The sequence below is a fragment of the Petaurus breviceps genome, unplaced genomic scaffold (assembly GCF_028583685.1).
Source record: "Petaurus breviceps papuanus isolate PSGF00001 unplaced genomic scaffold, PetGlider_PUasm1.0 90879, whole genome shotgun sequence".
NCBI classification, from domain to species: Eukaryota; Metazoa; Chordata; class Mammalia; order Diprotodontia; family Petauridae; genus Petaurus; species Petaurus breviceps.
This window is the reverse complement of record NW_027187368.1, coordinates 12,359,791-12,379,506: the sequence shown is the minus strand read 5'-3', so window position 1 is coordinate 12,379,506 and position 19,716 is coordinate 12,359,791. Positions and strand designations below refer to the sequence as shown.

The 19,716-nt window shown below is 44.1% G+C and overlaps 1 protein-coding gene and 1 pseudogene across 1 annotated transcript; both read right to left on the bottom strand.

Annotated features, from left to right (window-relative positions):
• Nucleotides 1–479: 479 nt before the first annotated feature.
• LOC138150528 (AP-1 complex subunit sigma-1A pseudogene) lies at nt 480–953 on the bottom strand (annotated as a pseudogene).
• Nucleotides 954–8,070: 7,117 nt separating this feature from the next.
• On the bottom strand, nt 8,071–12,918 carry LOC138150527 (solute carrier family 52, riboflavin transporter, member 3-like). The gene is made up of 3 exons (XM_069073974.1): nt 11,846–12,918; nt 9,138–9,261; nt 8,071–8,866 (listed from the first exon to the last, which is right to left on the bottom strand). The coding sequence occupies exons 1-3, from the start codon at nt 12,904–12,906 to the stop codon at nt 8,657–8,659; spliced, it is 1,395 nt and encodes a 464-aa protein (XP_068930075.1). The 5' UTR covers nt 12,907–12,918; the 3' UTR covers nt 8,071–8,656.
• Nucleotides 12,919–19,716: the final 6,798 nt, after the last annotated feature.

Sequence of the window (19,716 nt, the reverse complement as noted above, 5' to 3'; positions counted from 1 at the left end):
TATATATATATTTACTGTGTATGTGAGAATGGAATAAGGTTTGGATGAAGTCAATTCTCAGGATCAGGAAAGTAAGAGCGAGGAAAGGAGAGGAAGGGAAAGGAGGGGAGAGGGGAGGGGGAGAGAAAGAGAGAGAGAGAGAAAGAGAGACAGACAGACAGACAGAGAGAGAGAGAGAGAGAGAGAGAGAGATTATCACACCTGTTGACACCTGTCTTCTTGGTCATTGGCTTTCTCTACCCATCCAATTTCTCAAACATCAACTGGAAAAAGTGAAGGAACAGGAAGTGATGAGAGTCAGAGAAAAAAAGAATGTTTGAAGGATTTCAGCCCACAGCTCTCTCCAAGAGGAAATTGAAAGAGCAAGGGAAGGGCATTCCACAGGGAAAAGGGATCTGAATGTGAGTGAACTTTGAAGCAGCCAGCCCTGCCTGCCAAGGCATGGTGACCCTGCAATGCATCTCCCATTGGGTGGGAAACTATGCCAAACCCATCTTCTCTGGGCCATTTTGAGGTGACTCATTTTCCTCCTGTATTAGATCTGCTTGTTCTATGGCCTTTGGCACACTTTTCTAAGAGGTATCCTGGACATCACCACCCATCAGAAATTCATCCAAGATGAAGTAGGTCTTGTCAAAGTTGAAGATGATGTTGAGTTCACATACACTGTCAGAATATTTGTCCAGGAGCTCCACATATTGATGGCTCAGGCCCAGTGTGATGAGCTCATTATCTTGGCTCTCAATGGTGCAGAGGAAGTAGAGGCTGGCATGTCTCTTAGAAAACTTTGAGGTCTCTCCACTCCAGGAAGCTGCACATCTTGGGCTTTCTGGTCAGGATGACCTGCATAAGCTCTTGAACTATCTTTTTCCTCTCCTTGTCTGACATAGTCAGGTACCATTTCTGCAGCATCAGTTTGGCTGTTGGCTGAACAGCAGCATGAAAAGCATCATCTTCCTCTGCCCTGTATCAGTCCCCACAGATAAGTGCCCGCAGCTCAGGCTGAGTCCCTTCTGGGTCTCCTGTTGGGACCCCTATGCCCATGCATGGCTCAATGGTAAGGCTCTCTGGGTTGCCCCACCCCCACTGGTCCAGACACCCTCTCCCTGCAGTCTGTACTGACACAGGGATGGGGAGGGAAGGGTGAGGGTTCCACCAGTGGCTGCCCTTCTTCCTCCATCTCTTCACTCTTCCACCCCTTCCCCTTGCAGGCTGGCCCAACCTGGGGAGGGCATCTCTAGGGGTGGGGTCTAACTCTTTCTTGTTGAAACTCCCTGTCCTGTAGTGCTGAAGTCCTACTGTTGAGTGTCGTACATGGCCATCTGGGTACCCTGGGCTAAGATCTTGGTCACTTGTAGCTTGATAGGAGTTAAAGGAATACTGTTCATGTTGTGAGGTAGCTGGGTGGCTCAATGGATAGAGCACCAAACCTGGAGTCAAGAAGACCTGAGTTCAAGTCTGGCCTCAGGACGTTACTAACTTTGCTACCCATGGCAAGTCTTTTAACTCTGTTTACCTCAGTTTCCTCATCTGTAAAATGAAAAGGAAATGGCAAATCACTACAGTTATCTTTGTCAAGAAAACCCGGAATGGGGTCGTGTGGAATGGGCTGTGATTGAACCACAAGAAGCCTATATTTTGGCCAGAATGCAATGTCCAGAGGACAGGGACCCGTTTCTTATGTGTCTTTGTCTCCTCCTCAGGGCCCAGTACTGCATAGAAGACATGTGTAATGTCTGAGGAATGAAAGAATGCTGGGAGACACAGACTCAGAGGCGAAGAAGGGGGCATGAGGGAGGGAATATCTCTTAGGACAAATTACATTTGTAACAGGGAAGAAACGTGTCCAGGAGCACAGGGTTTGGAGTCCAGAGCAGTGGTCTACAAAGCAGGAGACAGGCCCATTGGAGGCCCATAACTTGATCCCAAGGGATAAATGAGAAACCTGTTAGAGGGTGGGACCGCAGGCCGCCCCGCCCTTTCCATGGTAGCTAATTGTAGAGTTTGCCTCCAACACAATCACACTTACCCTCTTCCCCAAGACTACTCTATCCCCAAGCAAGCATTTATTAAGTGCCTTCTTTGTGCCGGACACTGTATGACACAAAGAATGAAACAATGATTTTTCCATCCATTGTTGTTGAGTAACTTTTCAGCAGTATCTGGCTCCTTGTGACCCCATCTGGTGTTTTCTTTTTTTTTTTTTTTTAAAGCAATCGGGGTTAAGTAACTTGCTCAAGGTTACATGGCCAGTTATTTCTGGGTGTGGTGCTAAGTATCTGAGCCCAGATTTGATCCTCAGGTCATCCCGACACTGGAGCCAGTGCTCCTACTCGCTGAGCCACCTGGCCACCCCCATTTGGTGTTTTCTTGGCAAAGATACAGGAGAGGTTTGCCATTTCCTTCTTCAGCTCATTTTGCAGGTGAGGAAACTGAGGCAACCAGAGTTAAATGACTTGCCCAGGGTCACACAGTTAGTAATTGTCTGAGCTCAGATTTGAACTCAAAAAGGGTAGGGCCTTCTTGAAAATTCCCCTGCCCCCACCACGCCTACCCCATGCCCTCCATACCCGTGTTATGTGGACTGTGGAAGACACTCATAGACACTGGCCTCTGTTCAAGGGTGATAGTCAGTGAGTATGAGTATGAGTTGCCATCTTTTTTGTTTTGTGTGGGAAAAAGTGACATTCTTAGGATGGGCAGTAATGGAAAAGTTGTAATCTGCACCTCAGATCTCATTACATTCGTTAGCTTTTGCCCTAACTCACCCATCTTCCAGACTTCTCTATCCCTGTCCAGAGCACCGCCATCTTTCAAATCTCCAAACTTCACATACTTGGCCAAGTTCTCTCTTTTTTACCCACGTAGCCTATTAATTGCTAAACCATGCTGATTCATCTTCCATAACATCTCTCATCTACATTCCCTCCTCTCTACTCACACAACTACCATAACTTAATTTCAGGCTCTTTTCACCTTTCACCTGACTATTCTCTGCCTCAAGCCTCTCCCTTCTTCAGTCTATCTTCCACTCAGCAGCCAAAGTGAGACCTGCCCATATCTCTATATTCTGCTCACTTCATACAAGTCTTCTCATGTTCATCTGAAACCAACTTCTTGTTATAGCATAAAAGTATCCCATCACATTCATATGCCTAGGGATGCACGGAAGTCAGCTGGTATAGACTACTAAGAGCTGGTAGTTAAATTTTCAATGTGAGTATCTATATCTATACCTTCAACATCTGCAAATACCACAGATCAGGGACTGATTGTTTTGTTGATTTTATAGACTTAGCAAAATGGTGAAGAAAATTTTAATAATGCAGATTAAACTTAAAAGTGTGCCACCTATACATTTCCCCCCAAAAAGCCAGTTTTACATTTATCAGCACAACCCTATATATGCCATAACTTGTTCAACTGCCTCAAAACATGGGCACCCCTCCTCCTCCAGTTTGTTGCCGCCACAAAAAGAGTCTAATATGTATATGTATATTATACACACATGTGCATGTGTATATGTATCTAAACATACACATGTATGTATATTTATCTACACACACATATATATCCTTTCCCTCTTCCTTTGGTATCTTTGAGGGGTAGAGCTGGTTCTAGTATTTTTTTTAATTTATTTTTTTTAATTAATTTGTTTGTTTCCTTTTAGTTTACAGGATTCAATTCCACAATTCAGTAAACTTATTTTTTTTTGCTTGTTTTTTTGGAGGGACAATTGGGGTTGACTTGCTCAAGGTCACACAGCTAGTAAGTGTTAAGTGTCTGAGGCTGGATTTGAGCTCAGGTTCTCTTGACTCCAGGGCCAGTGCTCTTTTCACTTCGCCACATAGCCACCCCAAGCTGGTTCTAGTATTGCTGGATCAAATGATTATTTGACAGTTTAATAACTTTTGGGGAATAGTTCCAAACTGCTTTCTAGAATGCTGGAACCAGTTCACAGACCCACAACAGTTCATTAATGTACCTGTTTTCCCACAGTCTCTCCAGTTCTCTGTTTATCATAGAAATGAGACTTTCTTTTATCAGAGAAACTTGTAACTCAACTAACTTTTCCTTTATGCATGTAGATGTTATCTTATTTGGTACATATAGGTTTAGTATTGATATTAATTCATTGTCTATGGAAACTTGCAGTAGAATGTAGTTTCATCATCTCTTTTAAAAAATTATTAACTCGTTTAATTTGTTATTGCCTTGTGTAAGACCCTGATTGCTATTTTTGATTTGTTTTAATTCAGCTGAAGCATAATGGATTTTGCCATAGTCTCTTCATCTAATCCTATGTGAATCTTTGTTTCTGATGTGTTTCTTGTCAACCAAATATTATCAGATTCTGCTTTCTAATCCATGCTGCTATTGTATTCCATTTGTGATGAGTTCATCCCATTCATATTCACAGTTATGACCATTATTTGGGCTTCCCTCCATCCTATTGCCTCATACCTTTCTTTCTCTTTGTTTCCTGTGCCCTTTATATAGAAGACGGTGGTGAGAGAAGAGCGTGCTCAACACCAGGGCGCTAGCTTGGTACAATCTGCTTGTGCTCTCTTGACCCTCTTCGGTTCCCTTCACCCTGAGCCTAAGTCCAGGTTCTTATTCTTTCTTTTCTTTTAAACTCTCCTTAGTTAAGAGTTTGTTTGTTTAGGACTAATCCCTCCCTTAATCCATCTCTTCCTCTTATTCTTACATCTCTCTTCTATCCTTTCCTTTGTTTCCCTGTTGAGTGAAATGTTTTTCTATACCCAACTGTGTGGGTGCATTTTCTGCCCTTCTTTGACCAATTGAGCTGTGAGGTTCAAATGTCACCTGCTCTCCCCACCCCTTCCTTCTTGTTTGTGTTGTCTACTTATACACCCTGATTATGTGAAATTATTTTTTCCACCATCCTCTCACTTCCCTGCCCATGGTGTTTCTTTGCCTTTCTCTACCTTTTATTTAAGATCATCAAAACAAGACAATTAATCTGAGACCCTCATCCTATTAGGCTCCTTCTATGACCCATGATGATAATAGTATTCAGAGGGGACACATGCATCATCTTGTGTAAGAACATGAACAGTTTGTCCTTGTTTGGCTTTTTGTGATCGTTTGTTCATGTTTACCTTTTTATGTTTCTCTTGACTCCTGTGTTTGTATTTCAAAGTTTCTATGCAGCTCTGATCTCATCAGAAATGCTTGGAAAGCATTCATTAAAGATCTATTTTTCCCTCTATAAATTTACACTCAGTTTTGCTGGCGAAGTTATTCTTATCCATAAGCCTATATCTTTTTGTCTTTTGGAACATCAGACTGCCAGCTTTCTTTTCCTTCATATTGGTGGCTCCTAATTCAAATGCGGCCCTGGCCATAGCACCTTGGTACTCAAATCTTTTCTAGGTACTTGCAGTATTTTTACTTTGGTCCTGAAGCCTTGCATTTTGGCTATAATGCTCCTAGGTGTTTGCATTCTGAGGTTTCTTCCAGGAGATGACCAGTGAATTCTTTCTATTTTGATTTTGCCTTTCCCCTGGTTCAAAGAGATCTGAGCAGTTTTCTGTTATGATTTCTTGAAATGTGATGTTCCAGCTCTTTTGTAGCATGACTTCAATCCAGTGATAAATTCTCCAATCATGCATGTTTTTGAGGTCAGTTATTTTGCTGAGATAGTTTATATTTTTCTATTCTTTTTTGGTCTTCATTTTGTTTTAAATATTTCTTGTTGTTTCATGGAGTCATTGGACTTCTATTTGGTTCATTCTCATTTCTAGGGAGTTTGTGTCTTGGGCGAGGTTTTGTACCTCTTGTGCTGAGCTATTGATTCTCTTTCCAATTTTTCCCCCGTAGCTTGTGATTAATAATTTCTTTCCCCTCTAACACTGTCATTTCATTTTAAAAAATCATTTAAACATTAAAAAAACAACAACCTCTTGCTTCATCTCTTTCAGGAATTCTTGAACTTGCCCACAGCCCAAGCTATATTTCTTGGAAGGTTTCTTTGGAAATCATACATTTCCTCTGGGTTTGTCATGAGTGTCCCTGTCACCTTAACGACTCTAAGTTGGGACTCTTTGTTTGCTTATTCTTTCAGCCTTCGCACTTCATGTCAGGGTGTAAGGGTTATGGGATTTAAAGATCTTCCATGCCCCGTTGGACTTGCTGACGTAGCAGGAAGGGGCAGAGCAAGAGGAAGCGGAAGCCAAGCTAGCGTTCCTTCGGTGGCTGGCGGTGGTGGTGACGGCGGCAGCAGCAGAGGCAGTGGCAGTGCGAAGCCCTTTTTGAGTTAGAACTGCTAAGGACTTTCTGCTAAGGACTCCTGCTGAGGACTGCCAGGGGCCGGAGCTGCTGGGAGTGCGCTTCCAGGACGCTGGGTGGTTGCTGTGCGTGGGGAGAGGAGGACCTTTGCCTGAGGTAGCCTGTTCTGTTTTAAAGGCTTGAAAATGTGGGTGCTTTCTACTTTATCTACCTGTGCCAATGTCATAACTACTCTGATGGCTTTCACTTTCTGGTTTTGGGACTCAGTCTTTTGGTATCTTAATAAATTTTCTAGTTTATTTCCTCATATGGCAAACATGACGTATTTTCTAATGGATAATTATATCAGCATATTTGTAATCTCTATAGGCATTGTGAATATGGCATTGCTGATACACAGGGCCAGACTCTGCACACTTCTAGGAGTATCTAGGCTGAGCTTGTGTCCTCTTGATCCTGTGGCTGCTTTCTTAGGCTACTGAGTGTTGAATTATTCTTGGATCTCAGGCTGGGGACCTGCATGCTTTCAGTGCTCTTATATAGTGGCTGGGACAAAGTCAGATGGCTACCCCCACCCCAGTCTAAGCTCTGAAAGTTCCAGACCTAGGTTTGGGTCTGGGCAACAAATTTATGCTAGTAAACTGCTGCTGAATTCAACCACTATCAGCTGACTGGGAAGGTTTACTGTGACAGTAGGCTCCCCTTTGATCTAAATTCTTGCCTTAGTTATCCCATTACAGTCTGGTCTAGAGGCTAGAGCTTAGACTCTGCTCTTCTCCACTTGTGGAGGCAGAGCCATATAGTGGTAGATTAGTTCTGAACTTGCTCCTTGCTCAGGACATAATCAAGGGCCTGTGACTACTCCTTAAATTGGACTTCCACCCTTGAGCACAGTCCTGCATCTGTGACCAGAATTAGGTAGGGACAAAAGCTACTAGCTGGCATCCAAACCTGCATCTTCCACAAAGTCAGACCCCTCTGTGTGGGTCCAGAACCCCTTGCCTTAGCATACAGCGTTGTCTCTCAGTCTGTTCTGGAATGCTCCATCTAGTGGTTCCTAGCTAGATCCTATCCCCAGCATCTAGACTCCTTATGCCAATCTGGGATGGAAAAATGACTGATTTGTAGGGAGAGTGGACTTGATCTGGTGTTTCCAGGATCTTTGTGGAAGAGTTGTGGGGGAAAGCTTGGCTGTATTTCTTCCTGCTACTCTGCTATCTTGACTAATCTTCAAATCTTGGTCAATTCAGTCATCATTGTATCTGTCATTCATCCCCTTCTCTCCAGGGATACTATTTACTTAGTTCAGGCTTTTATCATCTTTTGAATAAGATATTATAATAATCTCCTAGCTTCTGGTTTCTCCTTTCTCCAACCCATTCTCCACGAGTGACAATATAATCTTCCTAAAGTACAAGTTTGATCACACTATCCCCTAGTCTTGGATAGTGACTTGCTATTGCCTTTAGGATAAAATACAAATTTTTCAACCTGGCATTTAAAGCTTTACATAAACCTCACATTCCAAATTTGTCAGATTTCTCCCTTTCATATGTAGAACTACTTCCTAGATGTTCCCCAGAGTCAGCATTCCCAAATCCATTTTGCACAAGCTGACTCCTTGCCTGGGATGCCCTCTCTGCCCCTTAGAATTCCTAGGTTCTTTTACACTCAGTTCAGATGCCACTTCTATTTACAAATTTGGATACCTCATTAGAATTTAAACTCATTGAGGAATTGTTTTTGTTTTATATTTCTTCTTTCTATCCCCAGTGCATAACACAGTATCTTGCACATAGTAGGCATTTAATAGACACATTTGTTTCAATGGATAAGATAAAAAAAAAACTTATTTTATTGATTTTGACAATGGATCATTGATTAATTTGAAATACAAAAGTGTGAGGTAATAAATAGAAGTCTAGACTTGGGAAGTCCGTGGTTTAAGTCTTATCTATATCACATACTGGCTGAATGACCCCAGGCAAGTCACTTAACCCATGAATAGTAGGCTAGCCCATAATCAGTTAAGACTGTGGACTAGCCTACTTTCCCTCCAGAGGTAGAGCAAGTACCCAAATGCCCAAGACAATGATTTATAAAAACACTGAACAAGGTCCTGACTTAGTGGAATATAATATATATTATATATACATATAATATATATTATTAATATAATAATAATATAATATATAATAGTGGAATTTGTGGTGGTGACTCTTGGAGATGGCAGTGGAGTCTTCCCTGATGGCTCTAATTGTAGAAGCTTTTACATTCCTGGGGGGAGGACAGGGTAGGGAAAGCAGAGTTGGGAATGTCTGTGTCAGTGTCTGAGGGAAATTTGTATGGGGATGTGATTGGCTCTCCAAGCTCTTCAGTCCAGAAAAGTTGTCCTGGGGCATGCTCAGCTGGGACAATGGGTGATTCCGTTGGAGGACTTAAAAAGGTGCAGCACGTTGACCAGAGGAAACATGAGTGTCGCTCCAAATGCAGAGCCCAGCTGTATTGCTGCACCACACCACAGGAGGGCGCTCTGGCTCACCTTGCGCAGGTACACTCCAGTCATCACCTTGACATAGGTCAGGATCCCACCACAAAGCACCCAGGAGGTAACCTGAAGGCACAAAGGGAGACATGCCCCTGCCCTTCAGACAGGATTCTCCAGGGCAGAAAGAACCCTATTAACCTGACCTCCCAGTGCAACTGGAGCCCCAGTAGCAAGCCGTTTTCCCTTCACACCAATGGGAGGCCACCTGAGATACTTCCCCACCCCAAAACCAAACCAATGGCCTGATACTTACTCTGGTCTAGAAGGAACTGAAGCAGAGACAGAGAGAAGAGGGGAGGACGGAAGGAGAGAGTCAAGAAGGGCAGATGTTACTTACGATGATGGCTTCTCCCCAGCGGGTGCCCTGCAGCAGAGGGCAGGGACTCAGGACAGCCATGGCCATGTTGTAGGCTCCAAAACCAGTGGCCACCAGTGTGGTGACCCCCAGCCAGAAGAGAGGCCTGGGGAGGGAAGCAAAAGGTTGGTGTGACAAACTGTCCCCAACTCAGGGGACTTTGCACTTCCCTCCCATATCCACACCTCCAAAGTAAGCTTCTAAGGAGAAGACTTTACCTGACCCAAATATGATCAATCACCTGCCAGCAGCCATGAAAGAATGTGATAGGCCTAGGGACCCAGGAGGGGGCTATTACTGTCTCTGCTATTTAATCTCTTGGGGGAAATCCCTTCTTTTTAGTCTCAGTTTCCTTATCTGTAATATAACAGTGTTTGACTAGGGTATCTTCCAACACTGACATAGTTGACAGAGAGCTGCCTTTGAACCCAGGTAAGACTGGGTTCAGGTGCCACCTCTGGACATACCCTCCCAGTAAGCTAGGCAATTTCCTAAGACTTGAAGGGACAGTGCCAAACTGTATTCCTAGAGGAATATTCTCCTCATCTGGGAATTCCCTACACCAAACAAGTTACAGGTCCAGCTACTATGCATATCCAACATTTTATGTTCTGAAGTCCTTCCAAGCTCTAATTTTCTGTGATATTCATGTTTTTCCTCTGTATGTGAACATTGTTTCAGTCAAGAACTTAAGAGTGTCCTAGAGGGGAGGGACAGTGCCTTATAACCCCTAACATAGGGCTCTGCCCACAAGGGAAACTCAGTTATGATGGTAGCCCACAAGCCCATTGAAGAACACAGACCCATGTGACCAGCAAGAGCCTTTGGGACTCTGGTTTTCAAGGGAGTAGTGGCCACTCCTCTTCTACTCAAGAGGTGACACTCAATTGGGAACCTAGAAGCCAAGCAAACCTAGTAGCTAAACTCATCCATGGCCCCTATACCTTCTTCCCACCATCAATCCTGCTCCCACTCGAAGACTGGAGGATCAAAAAGATGAACAATACAAGTGTGTTTAGAAGCGTGAGAACTTCTCTGGCTAGGCAGGGCTAATTAAGTGGTAACTCAGGATGAGTAGGGCAAGAATCCAGCCTTGCCACAGGCTAGAAGATCAAGGCCTAGCCTGGGCCCAGGGACAGAAATTCTGAGTCTGTTCTGGAAAGGACCTTATAATATAAAATATTCAAGGTGGACAGGACCTAAAATTCAGTATGGTCCAATGGAAAGAGATTCACTGACAGAGAATCCAGGTTCAAATCTACTTCTTATCAGGTAGTATGTCTACATATAAGAAAACTTCCTTGGAATATCAGCTCTGACTTTATCCTCTCAAGAAATCTTTTGTACCTTTTAGTCACCTCCCTCATTTGATTGTGAGCTTCTTGAGGCCAGGAATTGTCTTTTGCCTTTTTTAAAATATTGCTATCACTTAGCAATTGAACCTGGTACTTAATGTTTATTGACTGACAAGTGTTTTCTTACTCTTAAATTTATCTTTTATCTTTGTTGTTTAGTAGATTGGGATTTTCTTGGCAAAAACACTGGAGTGGTTTGCCATTTCCATCTCCCAATAATCTTATAGAGAAGGAAACTGAGGCAAACAGGGTTAGGTGACTTGCCCAGGGTCACACAGCTACTAAGTGTCTGAAGGCAGATTTGAATTCAGGTCTTCTTCCTGACTCTATCCACTGTATCACCTAACCAAATTACTTATTTATGCTAAAATAAAATAAATTCCTCCTGGAATATAAACAGGGTAATTTATTTAATCTCCCCATGCCTCAATTTCCTTATCTGTAAAAATGAGGGGGTTAGACTAGATCAGAGATTCTTAGGGCTTTTGGGGGAGGAGCCCCTTGATAATCTGGTGAACTTTGTGGACCCCTTCTCAGAATATTTTTAAGTGCATAAGATAAAATGAAAAGGATTGCAAAGGAAACCAATTATACTGAGATGTTATCCAAATATTAAATAGAACAACTTCAGGGGCGGCCAGGTAGCACAGTGAGTAAGAGCACTGGCCCCTGGAGTCGGGGAGACCCAGATCGGTTTGGCCTCAGATACTTAGCACCCACACAAAATAACTGGTTGTGTAACCTTGAACAAGTTACTTAACCCCAATTGCTTTAAAAAATTATAATAATAAAAAATAAAACAACTTCAGAGATGCCAGCTTAAGAATTCCCAGACTAGATAGATCCTGAGGTCCTTTCCACCTATAGATCTGATTCTATGATCTTCCTCAAGAAAGATCGAGAGGAATGTAAGGAGAAGAGAGGGAAGGAATAAGCCTTTAGATAGCCCTCACTCTGTGCTAAGCACCTGGCAAATATATGACCTCATTTGCTCCTCACAGCAACCCTGGGAGGTAGGTAATCCCCATTTTACATCTGAGGAAACTGAGGCAAATGGAGGTTAAGCAACTTGCCCAAGGTCACACAGCTAGTAAGTATCTGAGGCTGGATTTGAATTCAGGATTTCCTGACTCCAGGAATTACCTAGCTGACCAAGATGATGGTAGAAGTGGGATTAGAACCCTAAGGTCCTTATTCCCTCCACTCCATCCTTCTGCCTCTCAGTGGGGCCATTCCTCAGTTGCCCTCTCCTTTCCCTATCCCTAACTCTCGCTTATCTTTTTCTCTCCCACTCCCTCCAATGGGGAGAAACTTCGAGGGGCCAGAGTTACTCACATTTCAGGTAGGAACATAGACAGGAAGCAAATCAGGGGGTGGGTTATAGAACCAATCACTGAAGACAGGTGGTAAGCCTTGGAACCATAGGGCAGGGAGGAGTAGGTATGAACAGAAGGGAAGATTCCATTGGAGAGGGAGTTCACAAAAGCCACCACGATGTAGATGAAGGCTAACTGGGCCCGTGACCAAACAGGGGCCCTGTTTTCCTCAGGCAGGGCCAGTGAGGAGCAGCTGTCTCTGTTGCTGCTGCCAGCTGAGGCTTCTTGGAAATTGAAGGATCTCAGAGTCACTTGGTTGACCAGGCTGTCTCCAGTAGAGAGTTTCCATCGCTTAGAGAGACGTGTCAGGCCAAAAAAGGAAACCAGGCAGCTGGCCATCATGAGGGACAACAGGAGAAAATAGACAAAGGGTGAAAAATTGGCTGAGATGCGACAGTTCTCTGGCTGAGGTGTTCTAGCAATGAGGCTGGGGCTCGTGGTCATGTTCAGTACTCCAGGGATGAAGGACACGTTAGTGATTTTAGGTGGCGCGGTGGTCATAGAACCACTGGTGACAGGGGCACAAGTTTTGGCCCCTGAGCCCTGGATCAGAGCCACCAGAGCAGGGAGGAGACCACTCAGTCCTTCTCCAATAAAAAGGGTGTTAACATACTTGGGTGGCAGGCGGGCCATGAAGGGCAGGAAAGTGACAGAGGAGGTGCAGTCCACCAGGGCCAGGATGAAGGTGAGGATCATGAAGGCTGTGCTATGGGGAACACCAGCCACCACTGAAGTCTTCTCCCATAAGAAAGAGAAGAGGACGCAGGCTACCGTGCCCAGGGACAGCACCACATAGATGACCGGGACCTCAGAGAGGTAGCCAGGCCGGAATCGGTGGAGAAGAGTGATGAAGAGGGGCCCCACATTGGCTAGCTGGATGATGATCACAAGGTAGGAGGGTAGGTTCCAGCCCTCGGGTAGTTTTGATACCAGCTGAGGCAACTCTACCCATAGCCCATTGATGGCTATCCAGGAGCCAGAGCCAAAGATGCAGACTAATAGATGGGTTAACAGAGACATGGGTCACTTTCTCTGAGGTCTTCAGTGACTTTTAGAGTGTCTAGGGAGTCACCTATTGAAGAGAGAAGAAAATTATATAATTTGCTGCATTCACCCACAAAGCTTTTGTACCTTATCCCGACATTTTGGCAGCCAATCTCAAGGAAGAATATTATTGGCATAAATCCATTCTACTTTCCTCCCCCATAAGGCTTAGCGAGAGCAGGTGAAGAGGTGTGAACAGCAAAGAATCATGTGTCAGAGTTGGAGAGGAACATAGAAAAAAGAATGTTCAAGCTAGGAAGGACCTAGACCAATCTGTTCTTTGAACAGAAAAGGAAACTGAGGCTTAGAGAAGGGAAGAGGTTGGACCATTGATCAGGAGACAGATGCTGGACAATGAATTACAAAAATGAGCTCCACCCCTGAAGGTCTGGGAGAAGTGGGAAGAGTGTGGAAAAGTAGAGACAAGAAAGGATATGTTGGGACAGGAAGCAGGGGAAGGCAACTTAAAAATTGTTGAAAGACAAACGAAAGGACCTTGTTTCCTGAATGTCCAAGGAGAACCAAAAAACATATAAATATAGAGTGAACAAAGGGGACGGTGAGAGAAAAAAAGTCAGCGAGCCTTTTTTTTTGGAGGTGGGAAGGTAGGGCAGTTAGGGGCTAAGTGACTTGCCTAAAGTCACATGACAAATAAGTATTAAGTGTCTGAGGCCAGATTTGAACTCAGCGACTCCTGACTCCAGGGCCAGTGTTCTTTTCACTGCACCACCTAGCCGCTCCAAGTCAGAGGTCTTTTGAGAGGGAGAGAAAGCAGAATAAACAGAGACAGTAGATGGGAGAGAGAGAAGAGTGAATGAGTGAGAGATATGGTGAGAAAGAGAGACAGGACAAAGTCAGAGAGAAAGAGGTAGGGAGAGAGACAAAGAAGAAATCGAGGAAGAAAGAGGCAGGAAGAAAAGAACTGAGAAACAGAGAGAATGAGAGAGAGTAAGAGAACAGAGTTCAATGAAGGGAGAGAGCAAAAAGGAAAGAGAACAAAAAGAAACCAAGAGTTTGGTGTTAGATGTGAGGGTGGGTGAAATGCGCAAAATATTTGGTGAATAGGGAGACTGATAATGTGTAGCTTGGTTTCCAGCCACAGGCAGAACTTCTCCCACCATCATTCCCAGCCAAACCCTCCACACCCAGCTCCACCTACAGATACCTTCCATAGCCCCCAGGCCTCCCTCCTGGGCCAGCCAGAATTGTAAGAGGAGGCTGAGAGGGGCCTGGCCTTGGAGGGGCCAGGTGACCAAGCAGCTACTGCATCTGTAACAAGTAATACTTTCCCAGAGCTTTTTGGAGCCTTAAACCAGAGCAGAATAAAGCAGGAATTAAATTAATTTATTTTTGGTCAGGAACTGCATTATGGAAGTAGAAACTCCACCGCTGCAGATAACTCATTTAGAGAAATTTCTTGGAGACCTGAGGTCCTTGGAGGTCCTGACTCCCTTCTAATAGTACTCTACACAATTAAAGGATATAAAATCACACTGAAGAGACTTTAATGATCCTTTGCTCCAATGCCTTTATTTTACAGTTAGGGAAACTGAGGACAGGAGAAGCAATCTAGTAAATTACAGAGCCAGAATCTGAATACAAGTCTTCTGATCTGCTCTCCCACTGTACCAGTCTCTCAATCTATCCAATAACACTTATGAGTTTGAAAAACTAATTTTCCCATCCTCCAAAGGGCTGGGACACAGGCTGAACAGATGACAGGTAGGCAGATACCCAGACTTCTCCCCCCTCCCCCAGCATGGAAACAAAGGGATCTCTCCTGCACATTAGATGTTATAAATTAGGCAGGTATTAACAAGGAATGCAATTCTGGAGCGAGGCTCAGAGTGGCTTTAGTAGTCTGATCCCTTCTTATGTTAGAACTGTCTGTGTATGTTCCTGCCTCTTAGGAGGACTTCTGAAAGAAAGGGACTTTTCCTGAGACTCCTCCTCAGCTCTTTCCCTGCTTCCACTGGCAGCATTCCTAGGGGAAGTGCTCCGACTCAGGGTACCCAAGGATTCCTATGCTTATAGGATTTAGAGCTCAAAGAACCTTAAAGTTCTTTAAGTATAAGTCCTTATTTGTCAAGGAAGAAACAAGGCCCAATGAGAGAGGATGTTTTCTGAGGTCACCCAGGGGATTGGTAGCAGAGCTGGGTTTGAATCCAGGTCCTGTAATTCCAGGACTAGCTCTCTATCCTTTGGTGACTGTCCCTCATATCCTCTTTTACTTGAAACCAAAATCCACCTTTCCCCTCCCCTCCACAGCTCCCCTAGTTAACTTCTTCTCAGAAAAGGAATATGGGCTTTGTGTTGGTGTCTGATTTTATTTGCAACCCAGTTTGAAAGAGTCAGGTGATTTGATTAAGGCAGAATATTTGAAAGTAGAAAGGTCTGATCAATATCTCTTTCCACTCTCCATTCTAGTCAGGCTGACTCTTCATTGTTCCTCCTCCCCACTAAACTTGTCTCCTTCTCCCGGGAATACCTTACCCACCCCCCACCCAGACTGGCTAAGTCTAAGTCTTAATGCTGCCAAGGTCCATTTCCTCCAAACAATCTTGTTTATCTGTTTAGTTGTAGCTGAAGTAGCCCAGGGAATCAGGATCTGGAGTTTAAATTTTCGCTACTTCCCTAACATAGGATAGAATGCCACACCTGGAATCAGGAAGATCTGAGTTCAAATATATCCTCAGACACTAACTAGCTGTGTGACCCTGGGCAAGTCACTTAACCCTGGTTGCTTCAGTTTCCTCATCTGTAAAATGAGCTGGAAAAGGAAATGGCAAACCACTTCAGTATCTTTGCCAAAAAAACCCCAAGTGGGGTCACAAAGAGTTGGACACGACTGAAACTACTGAACAATAACTTCCCTACCACATTTCCTGTGTGACCATAGACAATTCCCTTCCCTTTTCTAGGCCTCAGTTACTTCACCTGTCAGATTAGAGCATTGATATTCTATTTTCCAGTGTTCCATTTCATTCACACACTCTTAATCCTTTTCTAGGAACCTTTCATGTGCTGACATTCTATGGTCCCTTTCAACTCAGATTCAGTGAGTTTAAGATTCTTCTTTTTTTTTTTTTTTGGAGGGGGGAGGGCAGGGCAATTGGTGTTAAGTGACTTGCCCAAAGTCACAGGGCTAGTTTTGTGTTAAGTGTCTGAGGTCGGATTTGAACTCGGGTCCTCCTGACTCCAGGGCTGGTGCTCTATTCAGTGTCTCACCCAGGCCACCCTTAAGATTCTGCTTATCATGTCCCACTCTACACCCAGAGCTCCTTATCTCCCATTACTTCCCCTGAAGACCTTCCATTATAGTCAGGTCCCACCATGCCAGCAGGCTCATTCTATACTTGGCTATGTCCTTATACTGTTCTCTACAACCTGTTGTGGCCCCATTTTACCTACTCAAACTCTGCCTCTTCAAACCTTGGCCATCCTTCAAAGTTAGAATCTGGTCCCATATCCTGAGGACATCTTCCTGAAATAATGACAGAGCCCCAGAATATCAAGTTTGGGAAGACTTTCAGAAACCATCTAGTCCAGTCTCCTTATTTGAAAAGACAGAAAACTAAGTCCCAGAAAGGAGAACCTGAGGTGATTTCCCAAGGTCACACAGTGAAGTCAGCAGACCCTTGGCTGCACAATCTCATGATCCCCTGGGACCCTGCGTATATATTTAATCTTTCTTGGCCAAGCTTCTCCATCTGTAAAATGAAGAGCTTGGACTGGATGCCACCTAAGCTTCCTTCCAGCTCAAAATCTATCTTTTGAGTCCAAGAGCAGGGATTCAAGTCCACAGTTATCACTCGCTTTTCTGAACTATTTTGGTACTTACATTCTGTATCACACAATCATTCAAACATATACTGTTTTAAATGGCTTTTTATTGTTTTCTGTGTATAAGCCTTGTGAAAAAATTATCCAAATCATTAATAATTAGAGAATTGCAAATTAAAACAACTCTGAAGTACCACCTCACACCTATCAGATTGGCAAAGCTGACAAAAAAGACAATTAAGAAATGCTGGAAGGGATGTGGGAAAATAGGCGCACTAATATAATGTAGAGCTATGAACTTATCCAACCATACTGGAGACTAATTTGGAACTATACCCATAGGACCACAAAACCACGCCTGCCTTTTGATCCAGCTACTAGGACGATAGCCCAAGGAGTTAAAAAGAAAGGGACTAGTATGTGCAAAAATGTCATAGCAGCTTTTTTTGTGATGGCAAAGAACTGGAAACCGAGGGGATGCCCATCAATTGGGAAAATGGCTGAACAAGGTAGGGTATATTAATGTGATGGAATACTATTGTTCTTTTCATTTTTATTTCTTTGTCTTTTTGGAGGGGGGAAGGCAGGGCAGTTGGGGTTAAGTGACTTGCCCAAGGTCACACAGCTAGTAAGTGTTAAGTGTCTGAGGTCATATCTGAACTCAGGTCCTCTTGACTCCAGGGCCAGTACTCTATTCACTATGCCATCTAGCTGCCCGATACTATTGTTCTGTAAGAAATTATGAAGGGGTAGCACAGTGAGTAAGAGCACCGGCTCCAGTGTTGAGAAGACCTGGAGATCAAATCCCGGGCTCAGACACTTAGCACCCACCCAGAAACACCTGGCCGTGTAACCTTGAGCAAGTTACTTAACCCCAATTGCTTAGGGGCGGCCAGGTGGCTCAGGGAGTAAGAGCATTGGCTCCAGTGTCGGGATGACCTGGATCAAATCCGGGCTCAGATACTCAGCACCACACCCAGAAATAACTGGCCGTGTAACCTTGAGCAAGTTACTTAACCCCGATTGCTTAAAAAAAAAAAAAGAAATTATGAAGGGGATGGATTCAGAAAAACACTTGGAAAGACATGAAATGATGCAAAGTGAAGTGAGCAGAACCAGGAGGACAGCAATATTGGAAAGATAAATCAACTGTGAAAGACTCAGTAACTGCAATCAAAATAATGATTGATCCAGGGTGGCTAGGTGGCATAGTGCACCAGCCCTGGAATCAGGAGGACCTGTGTTCAAGTCTGGCCTCAGACACATAACACAAAAACTAGCCGTGTGACCTTGGGCAAGTCACTTAACCCCAACTGCCCTCCAAAAACAAAAAATAATGATCCAGCATAACTCCAAAAGACTCATGGTGAAAAGTGCTATCCACTTGGACTCAAGAGTCCAGATATAAACATATTTTTTACTTTCTGGGCAATATGGAAATGTGTTTTGCATGACTTCATATGTATAATAGGAATTGTATTTTTTGGCTTCTCAATGGGAGAAGGGGTGGAGGGAAGAAAAGAATTTGGAACTGAAAATAAAATTTGCTGGTGTGGAAAGGTCCCTAGAGTCACTCATGGCGCCTCACGCTAACCTCCACATCCTATCAGTTACACCATGTGCTGTTGATCCTACATAGCATTGCTTCTATACTCTCCCTTGTCTCCTATAAACACTACCATTATTATGGTACAGGTCCTTAGCACCTCACATCTGGACTATTGAAAGAGACTGCTGACTGGTTTCCCAGCTACAAGTCTGTCCCCACTCCAGTGCCCTCAGCTGTCAAATTGGTATTCTTAAAGTAATAGTCTGATCTATCACGTCACTATTCAATAAATTCATGTGGTTCCCTAAACCCTTCACAAGCAAATATACGCTGTTCTGTTTAGCTTTTAAAGTCTTTGCTAATCTGGCCCCTTCCGGCCCTTCCAGTCTTCTTCCAGTTTGTCTCTGGGTGCTCTGCAAACCAGTGATGTAGGCCTTGCCTCTATTCTGGGCTCAGGCTCCACCTGCCCACTCTGCATTTTCACTGGCTGTCTCTAGTGCCTGGAATTCTCTCCCTCCTCCTCTGTCTGCTGACTTGCCTGATTTCCTGTTAAAATCCATGAATCTTCCATGAATCACCTTTCCTGGCATCTCCATAACACCAGGGCTACCCTGGGCATTATTTCCACTTTATCCTGTCCATATGTTGTTTGTGTGTGTTTTTTCCCATTAGACGCCACAGAGGCTAGGGCTGGTTTTTGCCTTAGTATTGGCAGAGACTAGTGTAATGTCCAGCACATAAATACTTGATGACTGGATGACTCCTAGATGTCACTTTTTTCTGCACCTCAGTTTTCCTCATTTGTAAAATGAGGAGGGGGGGGGGGTTGGACTACAAAAGCCCTTCTAGGTCTAAAATATCAGAAGTTTTTTCAAAAGAAGCAGAGACCACTCAAACAGAAGCTAGAAATGTCATTATGCATGCGTAGGGAAATAGGAAGCTTTCCTGGGAGGCTTTGGGGGTGTGTGGGGGAAGGCTGTAGACTGCAACTGCTCTGTAGGACCCCCTTAGAGGAAATTGGAGCCAGGGCAGTGCCAGCCATTTACGACTCATGGAAAGAGAGGCTAGGCTCTACCCACCCTCTTGCTTATAAGGGCCAGGGTCAAAGCACCCCTTTCTGGAGCCTTGATAGCAGAACAGAGCCTGAGAAAAAAAGTAGTTATCAAATGCCCACTTTCACTCTGTTATTAATATTTAATCTCTACTGATCACATTTCACCCTAGTGCTGGCAGCTGGTTAGCAGGGAGCTTAGTCCTTTTACCTGTATTACCTCTGGAGGCCTCTTCCAGACCTGAAACCACCCCCTCCCCAAGCAGAATAGGGTGAACTTGCGGTGGGGGGCGGAGTGGGGAGAAAAAGAGCCAATAGATCAGAGGAGAATTCTCAGAGAGGACCAGAGCACAGGCCCATGCTTAGGAAGCTTGGGCACCCTAGGAAAACCTGATCATATACC

Excerpts from the sequence above, each read along its gene's own strand:
- LOC138150527 (XM_069073974.1), bottom strand. The coding sequence starts at position 12,906 with ATGTCTCTGTTAACCCATCTATTAGTCTGCATCTTTGGCTCTGGCTCC. Across the intron at positions 9,262-11,845 it reads TCTATGTTCCTACCTGAAAT|GCCTCTCTTCTGGCTGGGGG; the intron begins GTGAGTAACTCT and ends TTCCCTCCCCAG. Across the intron at positions 8,867-9,137 it reads GCTGGGGAGAAGCCATCATC|GTTACCTCCTGGGTGCTTTG; the intron begins GTAAGTAACATC and ends TTGTGCCTTCAG.